The sequence below is a fragment of the Antennarius striatus genome, chromosome 6 (assembly GCF_040054535.1).
Source record: "Antennarius striatus isolate MH-2024 chromosome 6, ASM4005453v1, whole genome shotgun sequence".
Taxonomy (NCBI): Eukaryota; Metazoa; Chordata; class Actinopteri; order Lophiiformes; family Antennariidae; genus Antennarius; species Antennarius striatus.
The window spans coordinates 4,480,534-4,503,691 of record NC_090781.1 but is presented as its reverse complement, the minus strand read 5'-3'; the positions used below and the strand labels follow the sequence as shown (position 1 = coordinate 4,503,691).

The 23,158-nt window shown below is 39.1% G+C and overlaps 2 protein-coding genes across 2 annotated transcripts; both read left to right on the top strand.

Moving 5' to 3' along the window:
- The first annotated feature begins 2,721 nt into the window (after window positions 1-2,721).
- aipl1 (aryl hydrocarbon receptor interacting protein-like 1) lies at window positions 2,722-7,114 on the top strand. The gene is made up of 6 exons (XM_068317961.1): window positions 2,722-2,943; window positions 3,754-3,933; window positions 5,624-5,812; window positions 6,089-6,265; window positions 6,355-6,496; window positions 6,803-7,114. Exons 1-6 carry the CDS (start codon window positions 2,839-2,841, stop codon window positions 7,000-7,002), a joined length of 993 nt encoding a protein of 330 aa, XP_068174062.1. The 5' UTR covers window positions 2,722-2,838; the 3' UTR covers window positions 7,003-7,114.
- Window positions 7,115-9,464: 2,350 nt separating this feature from the next.
- trarg1a (trafficking regulator of GLUT4 (SLC2A4) 1a) lies at window positions 9,465-21,802 on the top strand. Its single transcript, XM_068317451.1, has 3 exons — window positions 9,465-9,875; window positions 21,550-21,676; window positions 21,798-21,802. The coding sequence occupies exons 1-3, from the start codon at window positions 9,468-9,470 to the stop codon at window positions 21,800-21,802; spliced, it is 540 nt and encodes a 179-aa protein (XP_068173552.1). The 5' UTR covers window positions 9,465-9,467.
- The last annotated feature ends 1,356 nt before the right edge of the window (window positions 21,803-23,158 follow it).

The following is a 23,158-nucleotide window of genomic DNA, read 5'->3' as shown; positions in this document are numbered from 1 at the left end:
GAGACAGAGCTGGAGGTAGCAGAGATGAAGATGCTGAGGTTCTCTCTGGGAGTGACCAGGATGGATAGGATCAGGAATGAGTACATCAGAGGGACAGCACATGTTAGAGGTTCTGGAGAAAAAGTCAGAGAGGCCAGACTGAGATGGTTTGGACATGTCCAGAGGAGAGATAGTGAATATATTGGTAGAAGGATGCTGAGTTTTGAACTGCCAGGCAGGAGGCCTAGAGGAAGACCAAAGAGGAGGTTTATGGATGTAGTGAAAGAGGACATGAAGGTAGTTGGTGTGAGAGAAGAGGATGCAGAAGACAGGGTTAGAGGGAGGCAATTGATTTGCTGTGGCGACCCCTGAAGGGAAAAGCCGAAAGGAAGAAAGTATGCATGAACAAGAATCGTCATACTCAACACAACTTTCTAAATGTTTTCTTCTTTGTCTTTTTAATTTTTTTAAGTTTTACAGCAAGAGAGATAAAGAGAGAGAAATATATAGAGACAGAGCGTGTGTGTGTGTGTGTGTGTGTGCGTGTGTGTGTGTGTATGTGTGTGTGTGTGTGTGTGTGTGTGTGTGTGTGTGTGTGTGTGTGTGTGTGTGTGTGTGTGTGTGTGTGTGTGTGTGTGTGCGCACTAGGTAAAAGTTAAAATATCTATACAGCATATAAATAATTAATTTGAACTGAAGTGAGAAAATGTCAAACTAAGAGCAGAGATTTTCTGTTACATCCGTCTATGTCAGCGGTCCCCAACCACCGGGTCGTGACCCGGTAGCGGGTCGCGGGATATTAGGTACCGGGTGACACAGAAAGTTTGACTTTCTTTTTTTTTATTGATTACCAGTCTAAAGATGTTTTATTTTGAAAAGTGACGTCTGTGCGGAATGACGCACCAACAAACGCCTGCGTCTGTCTGAGTCACATGACAAGTTACCAGCTGTTACCCCTAAATTAAGCACCCACAACTGCTCCTGTGTTCTAGATTAAAGTCAAGGCAGAAAACCCTGCTTCCGTTTCCAACCACCTGTCTTCTTGAAGTGGGATTTTCTGCAGTGACCATAAAGAAAACCAAACTGCGGAGTAGACCAGATGTCCGGAACACACTTCAGGTGTCATTGTCTACCGTTACCCCAAGATCAGCAGTCCTCAACTACTAATTCTCATTATTGTAATTATTTTTACTTGATTGACTTGTTCACCCTTTTATTGAAAATGATCAGTATTTCTCCTACGTTGAATGCACTGATTGTAAGTCTCTATATTTCAAAATAAACCTCATCAGTGCAATCACATGAATCGAGTTTTTATTATAATTATTTCTTACTATTATTTTGTTTAAAGAGATGTTGATTATCAATTTATGAAAAAAAGGTTGGTTATTGTCTGTTAATGTCTGCATTTTACATAAAACCACTGCGGATGATTTAATATTAGACTACAGCTGTCCTCGTCATTAATGATTACTGAGCAAATGAAGGCCGGTCCGTGAAAATATTGTCTTTGATGAAATCGGTCCATTGCACAAAAAAGGTTGGGGAGCACGAGCACAAGTATTGACGAGTTTTACTTGTATCCTGCTCGTACTCGTCAAAAATACTTTATCCATACCGGATACTTGTGCAACAAGTACCTGGCTCAACCATAGTTTTTAGATGGAAGAAATTTGACAAAAGTAAATTTTATGAATAAATGTGATTTCAAAAATCAAATCAATCTCTCTCTCTCTTTCTCTCTAAACTCATCCCACAGCAACTAACTTTGATAAATTCTTATTGTAGAGGCCTATCAAACCCAATTCATGCTGACCCTTTCCCTGTAGAGCGTTTGTCTCTTTGCTCTAACGACTCTGTTGCAGTTTTGAATCCAAAACTACAATAAAACTGAGTGAGGGAATCTTTGTCTCATTCGGTCTTCTTTTTGACAAACAGATATACATTATAGGTTGGAAACGCAGGAAGAATCAAAATAAGGATTGGCAGATTCTAAATTTTCTTCTGGGCCAAGCAAATATAGCGATTTATCTAAGCAGGAAGGAAAAGGTTGATGGTTCACCTGACTGCAGTGCAGAAGCCATTTTAAAAAGAATGTGTCAAACAAGAATCAGAATCGATTTTTAACTATTTCGGAGCTATGAATGATTTAGACACTTTTAGGAACCTATGGTGTGTCAAAAGTGTCCTTTATTCCGTGTTAAATGAGGAACTCATGTTGAGTCACTGTTTGGTTTAAATTTAAGTATATTTTGTCCAACTCTTCATATTACATTGTTTGAAGTGTGTGTTCATGTTTGAGTGAATCTCTCTTAGATGTTGTTAATGTAATACCAACTTCATTAATAAATGTGATTTTAAAAATTAAAATCTCTCTCTCTCTCTCTCTCTCTCTCTCTCTCTCTCTCTCTCTCTCTCTCTCTCTCTCTCTCTCTCTCTCTCTCTCTCTCTCTCTCTCTCTCTCTCTCTCTCTCTCTCTCTCTCTCTCTCTCTCTTTCTAGCCCTCAGTCATTCAATTTCAAGGTGGTTGGATTCATGACCTACACATCAATAAGATAATACTACAACAATCAAAAAAACAATGATCCTGTTCCTGTTTCTTTTCTTCACTGTTTCACTTTCGTTCTTGATGCTTCTGGGCTCTGATAGAATTCAGAGAAAGTGCTGATGATAACCAAACAAGAGGATGATCAAGCATTAGGACAAATCTTATTATCCCTAATCCATGAGGAACAACACCTCCAAGTCATCCATAGCATATCATACAACAAAAACCCCACACATAACATATTAACCTCCACAAAAGGTCTCTATGTATGCATGATAATTTAATGTAATCCACGCTGTTGAGGAATAAAGATGTTGGGCGCACAGGACACGATGTTGCTTGGCTCAGAGGGAATCAAGAAAACCATCCTGCATGGAGGGACTGGAGACATCCCAAAACTCATCACTGGGACAAAGGTACTATTTTATGTACATTTTCTGTTAGATGTCGAGGATCACTGTCTTCAGTTAGAATAAAGGGTATTTAATCAAACGAATCAATTTAAGATGAAAATTCTCCTTGAAGATCTCTTTTAAAATGCATGAGATGTAAAGAAGAAATAGATAACATTCTTGTCACTGGTCTACTGAAAAGCAGGACTGTGATCTATAACCTGAAGGTTTGAAAGGCCTTAATTACATGAGATTTGTTGAATTCATTTCATCAGCAAATTGGTGCAATTTTAAACCATTGTTATAGGTGACAACATGCGGGATATATAACTCAATTCTTTCTTAATGAGGATACTATTTTTCTGAGCTTAATCAATACACTTTGAACCACATGAGAATAGACAATCCTACAGAATACTATTAAGCTTGTTTGTTTTTTCTCCTTTCTGTCTGACTGTCAAATTACTCAGCGTAAGGCTTTCTTGTTTGTTTGTTTTCTTTTGGTTTTTTCTAAGGACTTTTTTTGTGGTATTTACTCAGCTTTTTCTGTAAAACGTTATGTTTGCCTGCTAGCACATTTTATCTGAGAAAAAAAAGTTACTCATGCAATTTAATTTTGTGGTATTTTGATGTGGGTACCACTGTCGCCGCACAGCAAGATAGTTCCCGGTTTGAGTCCCACTTTGCAAAGTTACCTCGTGTTCCCTGAAGGCGTCATTCTCCCTGTTTCTGAATGCTACACCTTTTAATTTTCCAAACTTTTAGTCACACTCCAGTATGTATTTAAGCAGGACGTTTTTATTTCGTTCATCTGACAATGTACTCTGTCCCCAGGTGACGTTCCACTTCCGAACTCAGCTGTGTGATGATGACCGCACGGTGATAGACGACAGCAAAGTTGTCGGGACACCCATGGAGGTTGTCATTGGCAACATGTTTAAACTGGACATCTGGGAGACCCTGCTGTCCTCAATGAGGATTGGTGAGGTGGCTGAATTCTGGTGTGACACCATTGTGAGTACATGTTTGCCAGCTGCTGTGTTTCATTTGTTTGTGTGATACATTCATTTGAGATTTAGCACAGTCTCTGTTGGGTGGTTGTAATGTTCACGTCATGTAAAGAATGAAGTCATACTTCAAATGTGGAAGTTATGGACTAATAACATGCATTGGGACATCACAATTAGTTTTAACAGGTTTTATGTGCATCAGTTGTTTATTTAAACACTAAAAAAATAACACAAATGGCACCTCTGTTAACTTCCCTGTTTTCGGAATGGAAAAGAAATGCAAAAGCAGCAGATGATATGAGTGAATTTATCGTTGTACAGGATAATATGGGATGCTGACAACATTTTCATAATTGTTAAATGGAAATACTTGCAGGATAACAATAATTTAAATGTGGCGAATACACTGTATTGTGGTGTAAGTCACTTTGAGTTCTGTGTGTGTGTGTGTGTGTGTGTGTGTGTGTGTGTGTGTGTGTGTGTGTGTGTGTGTGTGTGTGTGTGTGTGTGTGTGTGTGTGTGTGTGTGTGTGTGTGTGTGTGTGTGTGTGTGTGTAAGAGAGAGAGATAGAGAGAGATTGAGACATGCTGCCATTAATCTGCAGGACCAAATATACATAATCAGCTGTGATTCTTGCTAAATCAGCACAACCGACTCTCCTCCACTCTGATTAGATTTGATGGGGCTTAGAGCTTTTATTCCCTGCTCTAAATAACTTGGCTGCACCATTGGCCCAACCACGTGTCTTCTGCAGCTTCACTCCCAACCAGTGGAGGGCAACGTTTGTCAGTGAAACTCAGAGGGATATACTGTAGACTGAAGATAATAAACACAAGTCATCCATCCATCTTCTAATGACCGCTCAATCCGCCGTAGTGGGTCACGGGGAGCTGGAGCCTATCCCAGCTGGCCTAGGGCGTGAGGCGGGGAAAACTCCAGGCATTACGCCAGTGCACCGCAGAGCTATACAGAGACAGCTACACAGCTACCCACTGCACCACCGTGCCGCCCTAACACAAATCATTTCAGTTTAAATTGTAATAAATCTTTGATCAAATTAGTGAAAATGAATGTCCAGCAAAAGTTGAGTTTGCGCCATGTGAAAAAAGCACACTGTTTATTTATTTATTTCTTCTTGTTGATTAAAACCAACAAAATGTCAGGATGTAACAACAAAATCCCCATTTCCTAATTTCCTTTTGGCTTTGTCAGCCTGTAGGCCGGTCCCAACCCCGGAAAACTACATAAGGTTGTTCCAGGAAGGGCATCTGGCCTAAAAAGCTTTGGCAAAAAATATGACTGTTTCTCTAAATTGGAAAAAGGATGACATGCCATACTTCATCCCTGATAGGACAAGCTAAAGGATTTTTTTTCCTACATAAATGACCACCAATTTCCTGTATAATATTGTCTTTTAGAAGTTTTACTTACGATCCATAGTCTGTCATTAATTGAGACCAAATATTAGGGATGTCAGTGAGAGAAAAAAGTATTGATATTAGTTTCAACGAACAGCTTATGAGATTTGAACTTCTCATTCACCTGACAGACAAGCTTCGACGTCATTCATTCATTTTGTCTAAAGATACAGAAACTTCCAAAACCACATTCCTCTTTAGTTGTCACTGACAGAGGAAGTTCCTCTTTGTCATGTGATTCTAATTCTTCATTCAATTCTTACTATACCTCTCTAGCACACGGGTGCCTATCCACTTGTGGCAAAGAGTATGAGGCGCATTGCAGAGGGCAAAGACCCAGTCGACTGGCAGATTCATACATGTGGTATGGCTAACATGTTTGCCTACCACAGCCTGGGCTACGACGATCTGAATGAGCTGATGAAGGAGCCTAAACCACTTTACTTTGTTCTGGAGCTGCTCAAGGTGAGAAAGAACAGATATGACCACTGTGTGTGTGTGTGTGTGTGTGTGTGTGTGTGTGTGTGTGTGTGTGTGTGTGTGTGTGTGTGTGTGTGTGTGTGTGTGTGTGTGTGTGTGTGTGTGTGTGTGTGTGTGTGTGTGTGTGTGTGTGTGTGAAAATGTCAGTCAGCAAGAATCTAACACATAAGGACACTTCCATATTAAAACCTTACTGTATTAAAATTCTATAGCTTGTGGAAACCTGATAAATGAGCTCCCATAATTCTTTGCGGTTGTCAGGTGCAGCAGCCCAGTGAGTACAACAGGGAGACGTGGGCTATGAGTGATGAGGAGAGGCTGAAGGCTGTCCCTGTCCTACATGGTCAGGGGAACAAACTCTACAAACAAGGAGAGTACAACAAGGCAACACAAAAGTACAAGGAGGCCATCATCTGCATCAAAAATGTTCAGACAAAGGTGATCAAAAAAAAGTCCCCAAAACAGAATTGTTTGTGCTTCTACATAATATGATGTAAAAAAAATACATCCAATACTTTGTCCCTCAGGAGAAAGCATGGGAGGTCCCATGGATGAAGCTGGAGAAGATGGCAAACACCTTAACGCTCAACTACTGCCAGTGTCTCCTGCGCATGGAAGAGTACTATGAAGTCATTGAACACACCAGTGACATCATTAACCAGCACCCAGGTATGGCACCAAAATAAATGAACACGATGCTATTTGTGATGAGGTGAGAAGTTATGAAGTTCTGTTTTTTTCTTTATTTAATGAATAATTACCATCCATTTGAGGTTGCAGATTTGTTTTAATCATTTGTGTATTGTGTTTGGTTCAAGTATGATTCACATTAGTAGAGCATGTGTCCATAGGGACAGAGATGAATCTTATTGTCCATAGACATTTTGATATTGTGTTGATTAAATGCCATTGAGCTGTACATCTTCATGTTCATGGACGTCTTGAGACAAATATATTTTCAACTGTAACATCCAGGTGTAGTAAAAGCCTTCTACCTGAGGGGAAAGGCCCACATGGAAGTGTGGAATGAGGCAGAAGCTCGGCAGGACTTCAGCCGTGTGCTGGATCTGGACCCCGGCATGAAGAAGGCTGTCAAGAAAGAGCTGGCTGTGCTAAACATGCGAATGGAGGAGAAGAACCAGGAGGACAAGATCAAGTACAAGGGCATGTTTTAACCAAGAGGACCTAGACGGTGGAGAATCAGGAGGAATTAGGCTGAATAATAAAATTGTGTCATAACAACTTAGAAGTCCAATAGAATGTGAAAGTTCAATAAATTCATCTGGGTTTTCAAAATTATGACTGAGAAAATCCATTTAATTTCAATTAAAACTTTTCATATCTACAATGATCTTGTCCATTTCTTATGGGCTTTTTGTTTTTTTATTTGTTTTTTTGTTTGTTTGTTTGTTTGATTGATTGGTTGGTTGTTTTTTTTAATGATTTATTGACCCCACTACCCCCTGGAATGTTTGTTCCCAGCTTCCCACCAATCCCAACTCACCTAAATTACATACACCACTCATTTCATGTAAGTTTTTTTTTTCTGCACTTTGCAATTTTTTATTGACAACATCAAATTAGTGAGGTCTGTTTTTTCTGGTGTTAGCAGTTACACAAAATAAAAATCAAATAAAAATCAAACAAATCAGTCCTCTGAGTTTTCCACGAGGTGGCGCCCTAATCATAGTCTTTCTTTTGTGCTTAAACAGAGGACTGATTCAAAAATTACAACGATATATTCTTATTTTCTTGATAAGTCGTAAGACACATACAAAATAAATAATTTAGGTTTCTAGTTTCTGTCTGTCTTAGAGTCGCTCACTAGAAAGTGTTTGTCCAAAAAACAAATGCTTTGCCTTCGTTTCTATTCGGGCAGTGAGATAAAATATGGATTATTATGTCATTATGTCTTGTCAGTTTCATTCAGGGAATCCCGGCTCATCGCTGAAGCCGCGCACCTCAGTGCCAAAGGTCACAGCGCAGCGTGGCAGTCAGTTTGGGAAATGAGGCACCGGACAAATGGTGAGGAAAATCAATAGGAGCCGATTGCAGAAGAAAAGGGAGAATCTTCATTTCATATTCAATACGAGGGTTTGCAACATAATTTTCTGAACACAAAAGAACAGTACAAGCACAACATATATATATATATATATATATATATATATATATATATATATATATATATATATATATATATATATATATATATATATAACTATGTGTTGTTATAGTGAGGCTGAGTCGGTGTTGATGGAAACCACTAAAAAACGACGAGGAAACATTTTCACAGCAAAGTCTGTCTCCGGTTTTCCTCCATAAATCCTTGGTGCTGATGCTGAGGAGAGAAGAGAGGAGGAGAGGAGGAGAGGAGGGAGGGAGCGTGCCCTGCTCAAGATGAGATGCGTCAAAACAGAATAAGGAGAGTCGTCTTTTTACCGGATATGAGCTTGTCTTGTATTCAAAATAATAACGTGTTAAAGTTCACATGTTAATTTTTTGAAAGTTTTTATTTTAGTAGTTCTGTTTTTTTATAATTATTTATGTGGGCTGGTGAGCATTCACCGCCCTGTTGACACGTCTGATAAACCGTCTCACGTCCAGTCGGCCAGTTGTTCAGCCTTGTTGTTCTGGCAGATGTGGCTTCATGTATTGTTCCTTTATTACTATTGGGTCAATTTACCAAGGGACAAGTTATTTATAACTACACAGATTTAAAAAAAAAAAAAGTGGCTCAAAAAAAAATTTTTGTACTCAAGAATATTCACAAAAATCAGTCAAGTGTGACGAAACTTTGAATGTTATGAAATATCACAAAAGCAGGCTTACATGTACAGAAATCGTATGGGCAAATTTAAGATAGTGAAGAGACTTCTAAAGGAAATACGGGTCTAGGATTTAATATTTGACACATATACAATTAACAATAATAATAATAATAACAAATTATAAACTTAAAGAAATAAAACTTTACATCATAAAAGACGTTTTACTGTGACAGATACGCCATAATAATTATGATTCCAAAATACATATTTTACTCAACATTCTCCAGGCACTTAAAATCTTTTATTTTGTAATGCGACAGCGGAAGTGTGGGGTTTAAATGCGGGCGTCTTGACGCTATCCCAAGTTGAGTCCTGTCCTGCGGCTGGTGTACTCAGTGGATGAGGGGAGGAGAAGGCGATCACTCTGGGACCTGGTCTGAAAGAGACGCTTCATCCTCATGCGTCTTGGTTTAGAAAAGAACTCCAGTAACTTTTCCTTGAACACAGACTTTAAATAAAAAATCTTTGACGGGAGAAAGGCGGACTTCTAACCGGATGCGACAGAGTTTAGACGCTTTCTGAGACAAAACGGCAGCTGTGCATCAAGATGAATGGACACCCACACAACTGAAATCTCTCTCTAAACCGATTGCTTTATTTAAAGGAGTTCTATCAAACTAACTTTCGGAAATCTACTTTTATACAACCTCCACACTTCAGCTGGTGATCATCTCTTTTAAATTGATACCGGCTTGACAGATTGTGGATCCCGCTGGGATGTCGATATTCCTTGGTTTCTAATACATTTAAACCCACTTGTGACTACAAGAAAATATTCTGATCTAATCTAAGACACTTGAGACTTGAACATGGCTATCAACACGGACAGTGACTTTCTGAAGTCCGACTTGGGTGAGGGTGGATGCCGCGCACCGCCTGCGGATTTCCATGAGACGGAGAAACTCTTGGCGCTGACCTCCGAGCCTGGGGGGACTGGGATGAAGATGTCCACATCCTTCACGGTCAATATGGACAACGACAAAGGCTTGGAGGCCGATCAGAACGGGCACAGTGTCGCTCTGAGGTCGGGTTCCGCCGGGCAGCTGGCCGCCTCTGCGCCCCTGTCGCCCTCCAAGGCCAGCCTGAGCCGCTCCTCCACCGGGAACGCGGCCGTCCGGGAGACCCCGAAGCCCAAGGACTACCTCATCCTCGTCATCTTGTCCTGCTTCTGCCCTGCCTGGCCCGTTAGCATTGTCGCACTGGTGTTTTCAATCATGGTGAGTGACATTTTATTTAATTTTACACGAGTATTAAACTGCTAAAAAACACTTGGACCGACAGAGATGGATGCGTAAAGCAGCATGTTAGTGCTGAAGATCAGCCTCACAGATGCAGAAGCATAGTGTACCATGTAAATACCACCATTGAGAAATGAGTCACAACTGACGTGAGAAACGAGACACTCCTTTCAATCAAGAACAAGAAGAACAAGAAGAGAAAGTGGCGTCAATAAATCAAAAACTACATTCTTTTCATTAAATAAATTTTTTTTTGCCCTTAACAATAATAAATAGGACGATTGATCCATCACAAGTACAAATCACACACACACACACACACACACACACACACACACACACACACACACACACACACACACACACACACACACACACACACCATCATCATCATCATCATCATCATCATCATCATCAGCCCTCCCAGGCTTCCTGCTGCCACTCAGCTGCTGGTTGTTCTGTTTTCCAGCTGCTGACACCAATCCGCTATTCAAAGTGTCAGGATGCAGGAAATGCTGAAGTCAGATGCAGATGAGATGGTGAGGCCATGACTGCCTGATAAAGGGCTACTCTCCATTCCGTTTTGCTATGTTTCACTATTACTGTTGAGTGTGTGGACTCTTCACACGATACACGCTCATAAGGTAGGATAGAGTCTGTTTTATGGTAGAACTGAAAGCCAGAGGAGAGAGTTCTGCAGGAAAAAATGGTGGAATGCCTCTATTTAAAATTTAAATTCGTGATTTTAAGATTTTTAGCCAAACAAACAACATTGTGATCAGATTACATTTGATTTAATTTTGGTTTTGTCATTATTAGAATTAGCATAAATACTTGTAACCATTCCTCTCTGACAGAGGCTATTCTTCGCTTTAGGACACATGCATGCATTTAAACTTGTAATTTTACAGTGACATCACAATGCCTACCAAGGACAAGTTCCTAAGAAATAACCAAGTCAATATGTGGTAGAAAACATGTCATGGTTTTATAGGATGAGATCTGCAAATGGAAAAAGCTCAGTATTTAGATCTGACTTACAGTTTAGTGATCAATAAGATATTTGTCATCATGCTGAGCAGCATATTGTAATGTGTGTAGGTATCTCTTCATCCATGCAGTAGAAATGAAAAACTTTAAATTGCTATTGAATAAAAATTCAGTGCTATTCTAGAAAATCTGATTAGAGAATTTACAGTGGAAAGTTTTACAGTGCGGGGCTTCCCCTGACAGATGATACTATATTTAGATGAAGACTTATTTTTAAAATCATTTATTTTGTGACATTTTTGTTTTATGACTGTGGTTCGTGAAAATTAAATTACAGTACGACATTATCAGGACTTCTACTTAACTCTGATGTGAGAAAAATGAAATATTCATGCACACAGAGAAGTCAATCTACTGTAACTGAACAATACAGATAAACTTTTGACTGATGTCTGCATTAAGTGCCTTGTAGAATTCTACCAGGAGCCTTTTAGGGAAATCAGAAGTAACTGATGTGATTTTAACTGCAATTGGCTGAAGCAGCTTAGTTGCTGTTGGCATGGCCATCTGAGTTTTTCACTTTACTTCTGATGCTGTACAGCTGCCAGCACTCACATCTACAGAGAAATAAGACAAGGGCAATGCAGTAAAGCCATTAGTTCTGTAATATCACTCCTGTGGGTACTACACACCAAAGGGAATATCAGGCAGTATCCATGAGACAGCCTTTACTTCCCCAAGCCATCATCATGAACTCACTGACATTCACAAGTAAGCTGCCTTGCTAATGGCACGTACAGTGTGTGTGTGTGTGTGTGTGTGTGTGTGTGTGTGTGTGTGTGTGTGTGTGTGTGTGTGTGTGTGTGTGTGTGTGTGTGTGTGTTAAAGAGAGAGAGAGAGAGAGAGAGAGAGAGAGAGAGAGAGAGAGAGAGAGAGAGAGAGAGAGAGAGAGAGGCTTTGACAGAGGACAGAAGGCAGAAAAGTGAAGGAGGGAGAAACTGGAGCTGGCCACTAACTCAATAGAAGGCGAGAGAAGTCAATTTAGCTTCACTGCAGAGGGCAGATTGCAGAGTTAGCCAACTCTGTGGCAGCCATCTACATCCTCTCTCTTTCCTGGCTGCATTGAAAGGGGATATGGGCCTTGCAAATATTCACTACAAGGGCAGATGGGAGAGTGAGCGAGAGAAAATGGCTATAAAGTAGTTCCTATCACTGGATTAGAAAAGAATTGAAAGAGATACCACAGGGATGTCAGCTAACTGCAAAGGAAATCAGGAACAGGCACCAGAGGGAGGGAGCATGAGTTACTGTGCAAACGATGTAATAGAAATATGACAAAAACACAAGCATCATAAAATTATAGATGTCACAACTGAAGTAAACAACATTCAGATTATTCAAATTAGCTTTAAATGTGACATTCTTTGGGATGCTGCATCTGTGGAGAATGCTGACACCACCATCATTGGGTTTTATAAACAACCACACAAATTTTCAGTGGGCTCTTAGCTTGGACTCAACATTGGCCATCTGCAAATTCCTCCTCCTCCACCTTAAATTTTTGGATAATTATATTGTTGTTTGTCCATAAATTACTTGACTTGTCATTTGAAAAGCAACAGGCACCTAATTTAATACCAAAATGTCCCACACCAAACAGCAAAGCCATGGCAGTGGAGTATGTAGGTAAAACAACTTCCTGTTTCAGTGTGAAATTAGAGATAGATAGATGGATGGATGGATGGATGGATGGATGGATGGATGGATGGATGGATGGATGGATGGATGGATGGATGGATGGATGGATAGATAGATAGATAGATAGATAGATAGATAGATAGATAGATAGATAGATAGATAGATAGATAGATAGATAGATAGATAGATAGATAGATAGATAGATAGATAGATAGATAGATAGATAGATAGTGGGTAAGGTACACCCTTCTTACAATGTAAGGCGTCACTATCTAATATCATAACATCTCATTTCTATCTAACATCACAAAATCTATCTATCTAATATCACAACTATAATATCACAAAATCTAATATCTATCTCACAATGATCAAAAATATAAGGCGTCACTATCTAATATCAAAACATCACAACACCTTGGCCCCACTACACTGCAGCACAGGCTGACATCCCATCTCCTCCATTCAAACACGTGCTGACCTCGCCACCTCCCCCCCACTGATGGCACGGGGCACGAAGGAGGACCTCAGCCTCTCTGTGGAGGTGCTGTGTGACAGCAGTCTGTCGCTGAAGGTGCTCCTCTGCTGGGAGAAGGTGGTGTGTAGGGGGTGCCTGGTGTTGTTCATGATGGCCTTAATTTTAGACATGGTCCTGCTCTCCAGAAGCATATCCACAGAGTCCAGGCTCAGCCCGACCACTGAGCCCGCTCTGCGGATGAGTCTGTTCAGACGGTCCATATCTATTTTCCTGGCCCCACCACCCCAACACACAATGGCATATGACAGCACACTGGAGACTACGGACTGATAGAACATGAGAAGGAGCATAGGACAGATGTTGAAGGAGGCCAGCCTCCTTAGGAAGTACATCCTGCTCTGCCCCTTCTTGTACACACAGTTGGAGTTGAGTGACCAGTCCAGTCTGCTGTCTAGCTGCAGTCCCAGGCACTTATAGTTTTCTACCACCTCCACCTCACTGCCATTGATGATCACTGGCTGTGGAGAGGGAGGTGCCCGCCGGAAATCCAGCACCATCTCATTTGTCTTGGAGACGTTGAGCTGGAGCTGGTTCTGTTGACACCAATCCACGAAGTCAGCCACCAATGCCCTGTACCCCCCCTCATCACCCTCCCGGATACATATCACAATCGCAGTGTCATCGGAGTACTTCTGTATGTGGCATGTATCCGAGTTGTGCTTGAAGTCTGATGTGTAGAGGGTAAAGAGAATGGGGGAGAGAACGGTCCCCTGATAGCATGTTGTACGGAGACAGTCCTCTCTCTGCTTGAAGTCAACCAAAATAAATTGTCTATGGAGTCGATGCCCCAAAATGCAGTTTATGAAAGGAAAAAACAATTTTCATTATGCCCTAAATATGATGAATGGAGAGAGTATGTCATTTTTTTCTGTTTTTGTTTTTTGTTTTGTTTTGTTTTTGCTGTTGTGGAAATACCTTTTTATTAAGAGGTCATACATCATTCTACAAAGAGTCAATTCACAGCACTTTGCTGCAGTAGCTGTGGAATAATTAAAATGAACTAAATCTACATTTGTCTTTAGAGTTTCTTTGGAGTCTTTAGAGGTCCTCTTTTTTATATTAATTTTATTTCAAGCTGATTTTGTTTCGACGGAATCGTGAGTGAATAAGCTTTATGCAATACTTTTACACTATAGGTTGAAGAGGACTAAATTCATTTTTAGCTTATAGCTTCTGTCTTTTCCTACAAATGATTTTTACTCATTAGGTGTCCATAATAAATGTAAAATGTTTAGGCCATTAAAAATTTAAATAATTTAATGTCCGTTAGAATGATATTAAACTGTTTTTCTTCTTCTACGAGCAAAATTACCTTCTTACATGACCCTTGTCATTGTGGTAATGGCATGAAAAAAATCAAATATTGTATAATTGTGTCTTCTACATGGCCAAAATGAACTAGAATTACGTCATATCTGCTGATATCTCTCTTAGGTTTATGAAGGACTAAGCATCTTTCTGTACTGGCAGATGCCCAGCTAATAAATAAAAAGTTCATCATCATTCACCAGTGTGATAGCATCAGGACTACCGCGAAGGGAGCTTCCTGCTGGCTGCTGCCCACAGATCTCTGGCAGATGTTCTGTGGGAAAGGCTTTTGCTGGCAAACACAGCCTTTGTTCAGTCAATTACGGGATGGAGAGGCTGGGCTTCGCTGTGCAGACCTGCTTATCCGAGTAATGGGAAGGCCCGAACTGCAGGAGCATTATTGCACACTCAGCAGATTTGCTTGTGAAATATGGACTTGTAATGCGGTACTGGATTAATGACTGTGCATGTGCATTTATATAATAGTGTGTGGATAGAAAAATTAATTGTTATTAATAGCGTAATTCTTCAGACGATGTGAATTCTATTAGAGAAATATTTACTGTATCGTCATATTCAAACGTATATCTTATTACAACTTCAAACCTATTATACTGATAATTTTATCAGTTTACTATTATGAAATAAAATAAATGGATTGCTATGACTATCATGTAATGAATGGAGTGGTGTTGGAGCACCATCCAGCTTTATGAGAGTTGGGGGATGGGTGTTATCAGCACTTTACTGAAGGGGTTTTTTAGCGAGAGGAACGTCAAGCGTAAGCTGCCTGTTGTGTTCATTGACATGAATGTTGCCTGAAACAGTTCCCCCAATCAAACATTCATTTTTCCATGTTTTGTAGTTACTAAAACAAGTAAATAAATAATAACAAATATTAAATTAACAAAAAAGACTGCATCGCCAACATTCCCTACAATGTGTCTCTTTGCTATTCCAGTTTCTTTTCATTCATTTTCTTGAAGGCGAGACAATCAGTAATTGTGCTGTCTCAGCAGTCTATCTGGATCCGGGTTGCGGTTTTACGCTGGAGCCTATCACAGCTGTCTATGGGCACAAGCTGGATGAATTACCAGTTCATCACAGGACCTCATAAAACAACAGAGAGAGGCAGGAGTGCTACCCCTGGACCACCGTGCTGCCATATTCCAGTGTGCTGAAGCTTAGATTTTTTGTAGGTGTTTATTCTAATATATATTATCATTTCAAATTCTTGTTATTTATTTTTGTTTTAACACATGCTACAATAATATGATGCAAGAACTTAAATATTATGCATTCTTATTGTTGTAGGTTTAGTGTGAGCGTAAGCATAGCATGGTGTGCTACTCACTTTACTTCACTATTAGCTTTACCAGAGTGTAGCTATTGGGCCTGTTACCACCACTGTATGAATGTTATTGTGAAAAAGGCATTGTAGGGTGGTTGGGGTTGTCAGACTAGAAAAGTTCTATAAATGTACTTTTCATTTAACATTAATGAAATGGCAGTGTTGTGTTTACCCACTTTGCAGAAGTACAATTCACTTATGATATAAGTTTATTTAGATGAAAACACCCCAGTTATGTAGATAACAATGTTCTCTATTATGGACAAAAGAATGAACTTATTACTGGTGTGGGAAATGGAATAAGGAATAAGGTATACGCCACTAAAGACTTGTGTTTTTGTGGTCCTAATACTGCGTTGGTTTATTTCTACTGTGTTTCTAGTTCACAAGCCAACTGAGATATAAATATTGTACAATTAAAATGCACAAGCTTCAGTAGCTAGAATGCATTTTTTAGCTTCAAGATGGAGAGCTTTATTTTAATGGGCTGGCAGATCTGACCACGTTGAGTGGTTTGAAATTTTAATGGCGATTCTAGTGTAACAAGACCGAGTCTGAAAGCATGTTTTGCTGCCTCTAGAGGCCGAGATGCTCCGGTCAGCCAGCAAACCCAAGAAGACCAGCAGACGTACAAAGACCAACCAGCACCCTTACTGTCTCTGACTTAAAATTGACTCCATCTGCTAAATTATAAATAATTCAACTTTAGAGTCAAAAAACCTTTTAAATTAAGGTTTTTAAGTTTTGGTTTTTTGTCACAACAGGGAAATTACATTAAAAATTAAAATCATGCAAACCAAATTTTACTTTTTATTGGGACTAAGGGGTGTTTTTGCAAGTATACAACTTTAATATGATTAAGATAAACAAACAGACAGAAAGACGGACGGACGGACAGATGGACAGACGGACACAGCAGCTCCTGGTTGTGCACTTTTTCTCTGCATCAGGCTGTTGCTGCCCCTTCATTATTAATGACAAGAGAGAAAGAGCACTTAATGACTCCTGTGTGTGTGCGTGTGTGCATGCGTGTGTGTGTGTGCGTGTGCGTGTGCGTGTGTGTGTGTGTGTGTGTGTGTGTGTGTGTGTGCGTGTGTGTCTGTATATACAATGGCAGCGCAATGAACACTTCAAAGGGTAGAATTTCCCATTCAGAAAACAAATCTAACCAGTCTTCTCTGGCTGTGAATCAATACAGACATTTATCAGTCAAGAGAGGGGTGCCTCCCACTAACTAAACGCACACTCAGACACACACACACACACACACACACACACACACACACACACACACACACACACACACACACACACACACACACACACACACACACACACACACACACACACAGTCTTCTGTGCGTGGGCACACGCATGCACACAGTCGTCTGCAGTATGAGAAAGGGTACCTGTATTGAATAAAAACGATGACATAAAAGCCCAGTTTTAGATTATATTAAATATTTTGGCACTTAATGAAAAAAATATTTCTTTTTTGTTAAAATTATGTTTTTTGACAGACGATTTTGAAGTCCTGGTGGAATTTGGATGAGAGGAGGATAGTCTCTATTACGTTCCTAAAAAGTTGTGTGTTCTTGTAAAGAACATTTGCAACATGGAACGCACATCAAAAAACAATGTTTGCTGATAGGTTAGAATTTAGTAGTGTAAATATTCTGATTCAGAGGAACCCCTTGGGTTGTACTGTCCACAGCCACATTCGCCAAGTGCATTATGGGAACTTATTTTGGAGAGACTCTTTGTCATTAAAAGAAGTCACTCATATAGGGAGAATGGATTGCTCCCTGTCTCTGCAGTGTAATTCTATCTCACACTGAAGCAACCTCAGCTATGCATCCTCAGCACTGACAAAGTGAGTAAGGTGAGAGGAAACACATACTGTATATACACACACACACACATGCACACACATGTGCGCACACGCTCGCGCGTACACACACACACACACACACACACACACACACACACATTTTTACCTCCTCCTGTTTGCTGTTGGTTTTGCTGTTGTCTGGATTCTTCAACACTGCAGGATAAGAGAAATAAAAAGTCGTCACTGGATGACATTCTAATTAGATCTCCCACACATCACAGCAGGATTGGAATCCAAGTAATATTCCAGATAGACTCCAAATAATGTCCTGTCTAATCTAATTTATTATCTAATTACACCCCTCCCTCCCTATTTTGCTGTGTCTTCAGCACCAGGGACAGTTCCTAACATGTTCATCTGACAGAGTCATTAGTGGTGATCAATCAGGGCTGGTTTAGATTTAGAGGACGAGCTATGCTGCATAATCTTTATGGCCTTCATGATCACATTCCGTCTTCTACGTAGCTTTAAAAGCTCAGTAACACAAAGTTGTGACATTTTTCTCTTGTCATCACAAAGGATCTAGGGTTACCCTTAACAAATAGATAAACAACTGCAGAACGTAATCCAATCTTTCATGAACATGCCTGCGTGGCCATGTTGGAACGGTCAGTTGTTTTTAAACATTATTATAAGAAATATATGATATTGGTAGAAGGATGCTGAGTTATGAGCTGCCAGGCAGGAGGCCTAGAGGAAGACCAAAGAGGAGGTTTATGGATATAGTGAAAGAGGACATGAAGGTAGTTGGTGTGAGAGAAGAGAATGCAGAAGACAGGGTTAGATGGAGGCAACTGATTCGCTGTGGCGACCCCTGAAGGGAAAAGCCGAAAGGAAAGGAAGAAGAAGATAAAAAATATTAATATATTAACAAACAAATATTTAAAATATTTATTTGTTAAATATTATATTGTCATAAATGTTTATTGTCCATTTGCAAGAAATTGAAAGCTTAGGTACACAATGTATTCCACATTGTAAGGCTACAGTCTTTCAAAAACACAAACATTTTTTTGTGTTTTGTCTCTTTCATTCAGATCAGTTGTGAATAACTGCAAACTGTTTTCATACATGGATGAGTACAAAATATAAAACTATTCCAGCTGAAATCTATTGCTCTTTGTATTAATTTTATTTATTTTTATTTGTTGATTGTAAAGTGGACTTTGTGTAATCTTGTACGGTGACCTCGAGTGTCTTTAAATAAAATGTATTATTATTATTATTATTATTATTATTATTATTATTATTATTATTATTATTATTATTAAAATTGTGAGATATTGTATATTTTTAAGTGGTTAAAGAAAATGATTTTTTTTCCACAACAAGATAATTTTCTATAAAAATCAAAAATTACAAAAAAGAAAATTAAACAGAAATTCCAAGAAACTGAACTCAATCCTTGTGGCACGGTGGCGCAGTGGGTCCACTCATTGTTCACCAGCGGTTTTCCTCGTTAACCTCCCTTCGTTTGGAGCGATGCTTGTCTCCCTTCTTCTGTGCTCCTGTAGCGGTAAACCCACAGCGGTAGCGAGCTGTCTCACTTCCTGGTGAGCTGACAGCGCAGGGTAGACAAACAGTCTGATTGGCTGAACTGAGTGGAGCTATTACCGTATTAACTGGAGGAGCAGCGCCCGCCGTCTGTAGCCGCGAACTGCAAGTAAAAATGGGCCAAGAAACTCTACTCCCGTGAATTTATCATGAAGTGGTCACGGGTTCGGACAGAACCATCACTTGGTCATCATTCAGTGACCCCTGCTCTATGGAGAGAGAAAGAGCGAGAGAGAAGAGGGAGAAAAAGGCGCACCAGATTATTTTCCCTAGTTGCACCGGTGCTCCCAAATATATTTAATAGTCGCACTGATAAAAATTTGGGTCCATATGCGACCAAAATGGTCGCAATTCCGAGCCCTGCTGAAGTCACAGTTTAAATCGATCGAACAGTTCGAGTCTAAAGTTGACTTTAATAAATTTAATCTAGTTTTTTATTTTAAAACCAGTGATGTGTCAAGACACACCTACATGCGTTGTAGTATGTTTTTTACACAATAAAAGTAATGATTAACATCAATTTTGAGATTTGTTATTTCATAGCTCACATGTAAACGGATGGAGGATCCACCTGCACACACACACATAACTCATCCTGTCTACATATCTGCAGTGTATGGAAAGCAATATACAAACAGCATTAGGTTGATGTACAACCCCTTCACTCTGCTGAATCAACTCCATCCCATTTGCTACATCCCATCATTCCATCAATCCCAGTTTGTCATTCTGAAAAGAATTTCAACAGCTTTATATTAAGCTGTTGAAATTGTCAACAGTCAGAGACTGCAACATTCCGCGGCACCTCTGAATTCAACATTTTACCCTCACCTACACATTTTGGGGTTCTGGCTTCCTGAATATGTTGCTTTTTGTTTAGTGATTATATCTCATCAGGTTTCAGAGATGTGCACCTTAAAAGGTAAACAGTGCGCCGTCGTTCCTCGCGGTTAATGCGTTCCAGGAACCACACACAGTTAACGAATTCCGCGATATAGCGACAAACTACTTATCTTATTATTTACAGTAATTTAAACGTTTATGAACCCTCTCCATACTGATATTAAACCACCTTCTATCTGTATTACCTTTTCCCACACTCTGATAGACTGTTTAAAGCACTTTTGTGTCTCACGGAAGTCCGAGACTCAAAGAACATAGCGCACTTTCGGGATGTAATAAATTATTGCTTACATTTTATCTAACGGACTGTAAAGTACCCTACAGACAAGTCACCATTATCGTACTGTAGTGTCACTTCCCTTTTACAAAAAGATATAATAAATGTTATAAATAATTAAGTGTAACTCAGGCAGAGATATATAAAGGAATCACATCGTGAACCTCCCTTTACTTTATAGGGTGTTCCTTTATAGTAATAGCACTAGGTTGTTTTATGCTTGTTTTTGATTGTGTTATTTTAATTAAAGATCAAACCAGAAATTATTTTGTGTACTAAGACAAAATAGTTTTTCTGTTTCACAAATATGATTATGGTGTTTTACAATTCATCCACTGACATAAACACAGTCATGAAAACGGTGCTGCCATGCATTTCCTGTGCATCTGGTTAGGACAGGAGCAGTCACGGACCCAACTACCAACCCTGTGAAAATCCCAGATTCATTTCTACCAGTTCATTATGGGTTACCTGTTTTATCTGGGTTATTTTAGGGACATAAAATTATGCTGCTTTCATGTGGATTACAGTTGCTGTCATTCACCTGTTAGTAAAACAGCAAAGATTTTTCCTCTGAAGTTCGCAATTTTAGGCTGCATTTCAATGTTTTAATCCAGTGTCTCACAAAAATAATTTTTAATAATTATGAAAAATAATTATTAACAATTATAAAATATAGACATTCTTAATTATTGTGTGAATAAATATTGCCATTCCTTTCTTGGAAAAGAGGAGTTTAAGTCTTTTATAAGCTCGTCCCATTTAAGACTTCTATCAAAACATTGAGTCTTCTTTATATTTTACCATTTAAAGTTTCCAATAAGTAATATGTTCACATTGAATACTAAGAGTATGTACAATGACATATTTTTATCTTTAAATGCTAACAAATGCACATAGTGAAATTTGACATTTTTAAAAATTAATAATGTATTATGCACTTTTTTGCTTAAAGTAATTTCCCCAAGGGGATGATAAAAATGTTTTTTCTTCTTTCTTCTTAAAGTCGAAGCATTACAATTCATAGAACAGCTGAAAAATACTGTTTCATTTCTGCATAGTTTCATTTTCATTTTTTTTGTTAAGTCGTCAATCTTTGAATATTTTCCTTATGGTAATACCAGTGCTTCTCTGTGTCTCCAGTCCAGAAACAATCTCCAAGTGGGGGATGTTGATGGGGCTCGGAGGCTTGGCCGACTGGCTCGTCGGCTCAGTATCGTCTCCATTGTCCTGGGCATCGTCATCATCACCGTCTGGGTCTCCGTTTCAGGTACAGTAAGAACAATATTTAAAGAAATGATTTTACTCTCACTGGAACCAGAATATCTCTAATCTCGTCATACACCTAGTATAATAACAGTAAAGGACATTTTTTTTCTATTCTATTTTAGTCTGAACTGTAAATGATAAATGCAAACCTGCTTGCCATATATCTCACAAACACCTGTTTTAATGTTTGTAATGAGGACTCACATTTAAATATTGAGATTGGTAAAGCATGCACATTCCCGTGTATAAAATTAATTTCACGTTTTTATGTTTAACAATCTGCAAAGGGGGACAAACATTTGAAAAATGTGTGTGGTGTGTGTGCATGTTCTCATTCACAGAAACACACACAGATATTGTGTTCAGCAAGAAAGAATATCTACTGCATTACATTTACAGGGTGATACATGACACTAGCTCACAAGCATGAGATATGTGTCCAAACTCAGCACATTTGTGTGTGTGGATTGATTTATCACTGCAGCGAAGACAGTCAGCTGACTGTGCAGCAAAAAGAGCCCGGCTAGTACTCACAGCCTTCGACAGCTGAACTACACCAGTCACAATAAAGAAGTGGTCTTTTTGTCTACTCTGACTTTTTCTCATGATGCTGCACTTGTCCCCTTTTCTTTTATAATGAATAATGATCATAATTAAATACTTTATTTATTAATCCTTTATTTTGTTACAGTCAGCAAGTGATGGAGGACCTGAGGGAAGAAAATCAAGCGTGAAAGCCAAAACATGGATGCAACAAAGAGCAAAAAAAGAAAAACTCTTTTTCCATACAAAAGAGAGAAAGGAAAAGAAACACAAATCATAATTTAATGCCATGTGATATTTACATCATGACCACCCTCAGAATGCAATTATAGGTAACTTATGAACATTGGTACTACAGAAAGTAAATAAAAGAAATGAATCATTCAGAAATGCATGTCTTAGAATCCAGTAACAACTGCTTAACAAACATATTGACAAACCTGACGTAGAAGAGTTCAGGTTAATAGAGGAGGAAGAATACACATATATATATGGGGACAGAATGATTCACAAATGCTTCATTTTGGGAAAACTGGACTTGGACAATGGACAATGAGCTCCAAATGAGGACAACAGATGTTTTTAGTGTCAGAGACGGGGCTTTGGAAAAATAATGGATTAATGAATATTGAAAGTTGCATATAATCCTCATATACTCTTTAGTGATCTTCGTGCATTCAAAGTATATACAGCTGGAAATGTATTTGAAATATGGATATATTAATATATATAGATGTACATTTTTTAAAAGTATTTGTATGCCAAGTGATGCTGGGTTTGTTAAGACACAATGAACACTTTATCAGCACTTGCATTCTCTGTTGAGGGTTTGTGAAAAGGGAGGGGAAATATGTTTTTCCTTTTTGTTACAATTTTCTTCAGCAAAAAAATGAGACCAACTGCATGCCTCCATATTGATATCCAAAGCCCTGCCTTTGTT

What these genes read in the sequence shown, in the direction of transcription:
- aipl1 (XM_068317961.1), top strand. Translation starts at nt 2,839, where the DNA reads ATGTTGGGCGCACAGGACACGATGTTGCTTGGCTCAGAGGGAATCAAG. An exon ending in AACTCATCACTGGGACAAAG is followed by an intron (nt 2,944 to 3,753) that starts GTACTATTTTAT and finishes CTCTGTCCCCAG; the next exon opens with GTGACGTTCCACTTCCGAAC. An exon ending in AATTCTGGTGTGACACCATT is followed by an intron (nt 3,934 to 5,623) that starts GTGAGTACATGT and finishes ATACCTCTCTAG; the next exon opens with CACACGGGTGCCTATCCACT.
- trarg1a (XM_068317451.1), top strand. Translation starts at nt 9,468, where the DNA reads ATGGCTATCAACACGGACAGTGACTTTCTGAAGTCCGACTTGGGTGAG. An exon ending in CACTGGTGTTTTCAATCATG is followed by an intron (nt 9,876 to 21,549) that starts GTGAGTGACATT and finishes CTGTGTCTCCAG; the next exon opens with TCCAGAAACAATCTCCAAGT.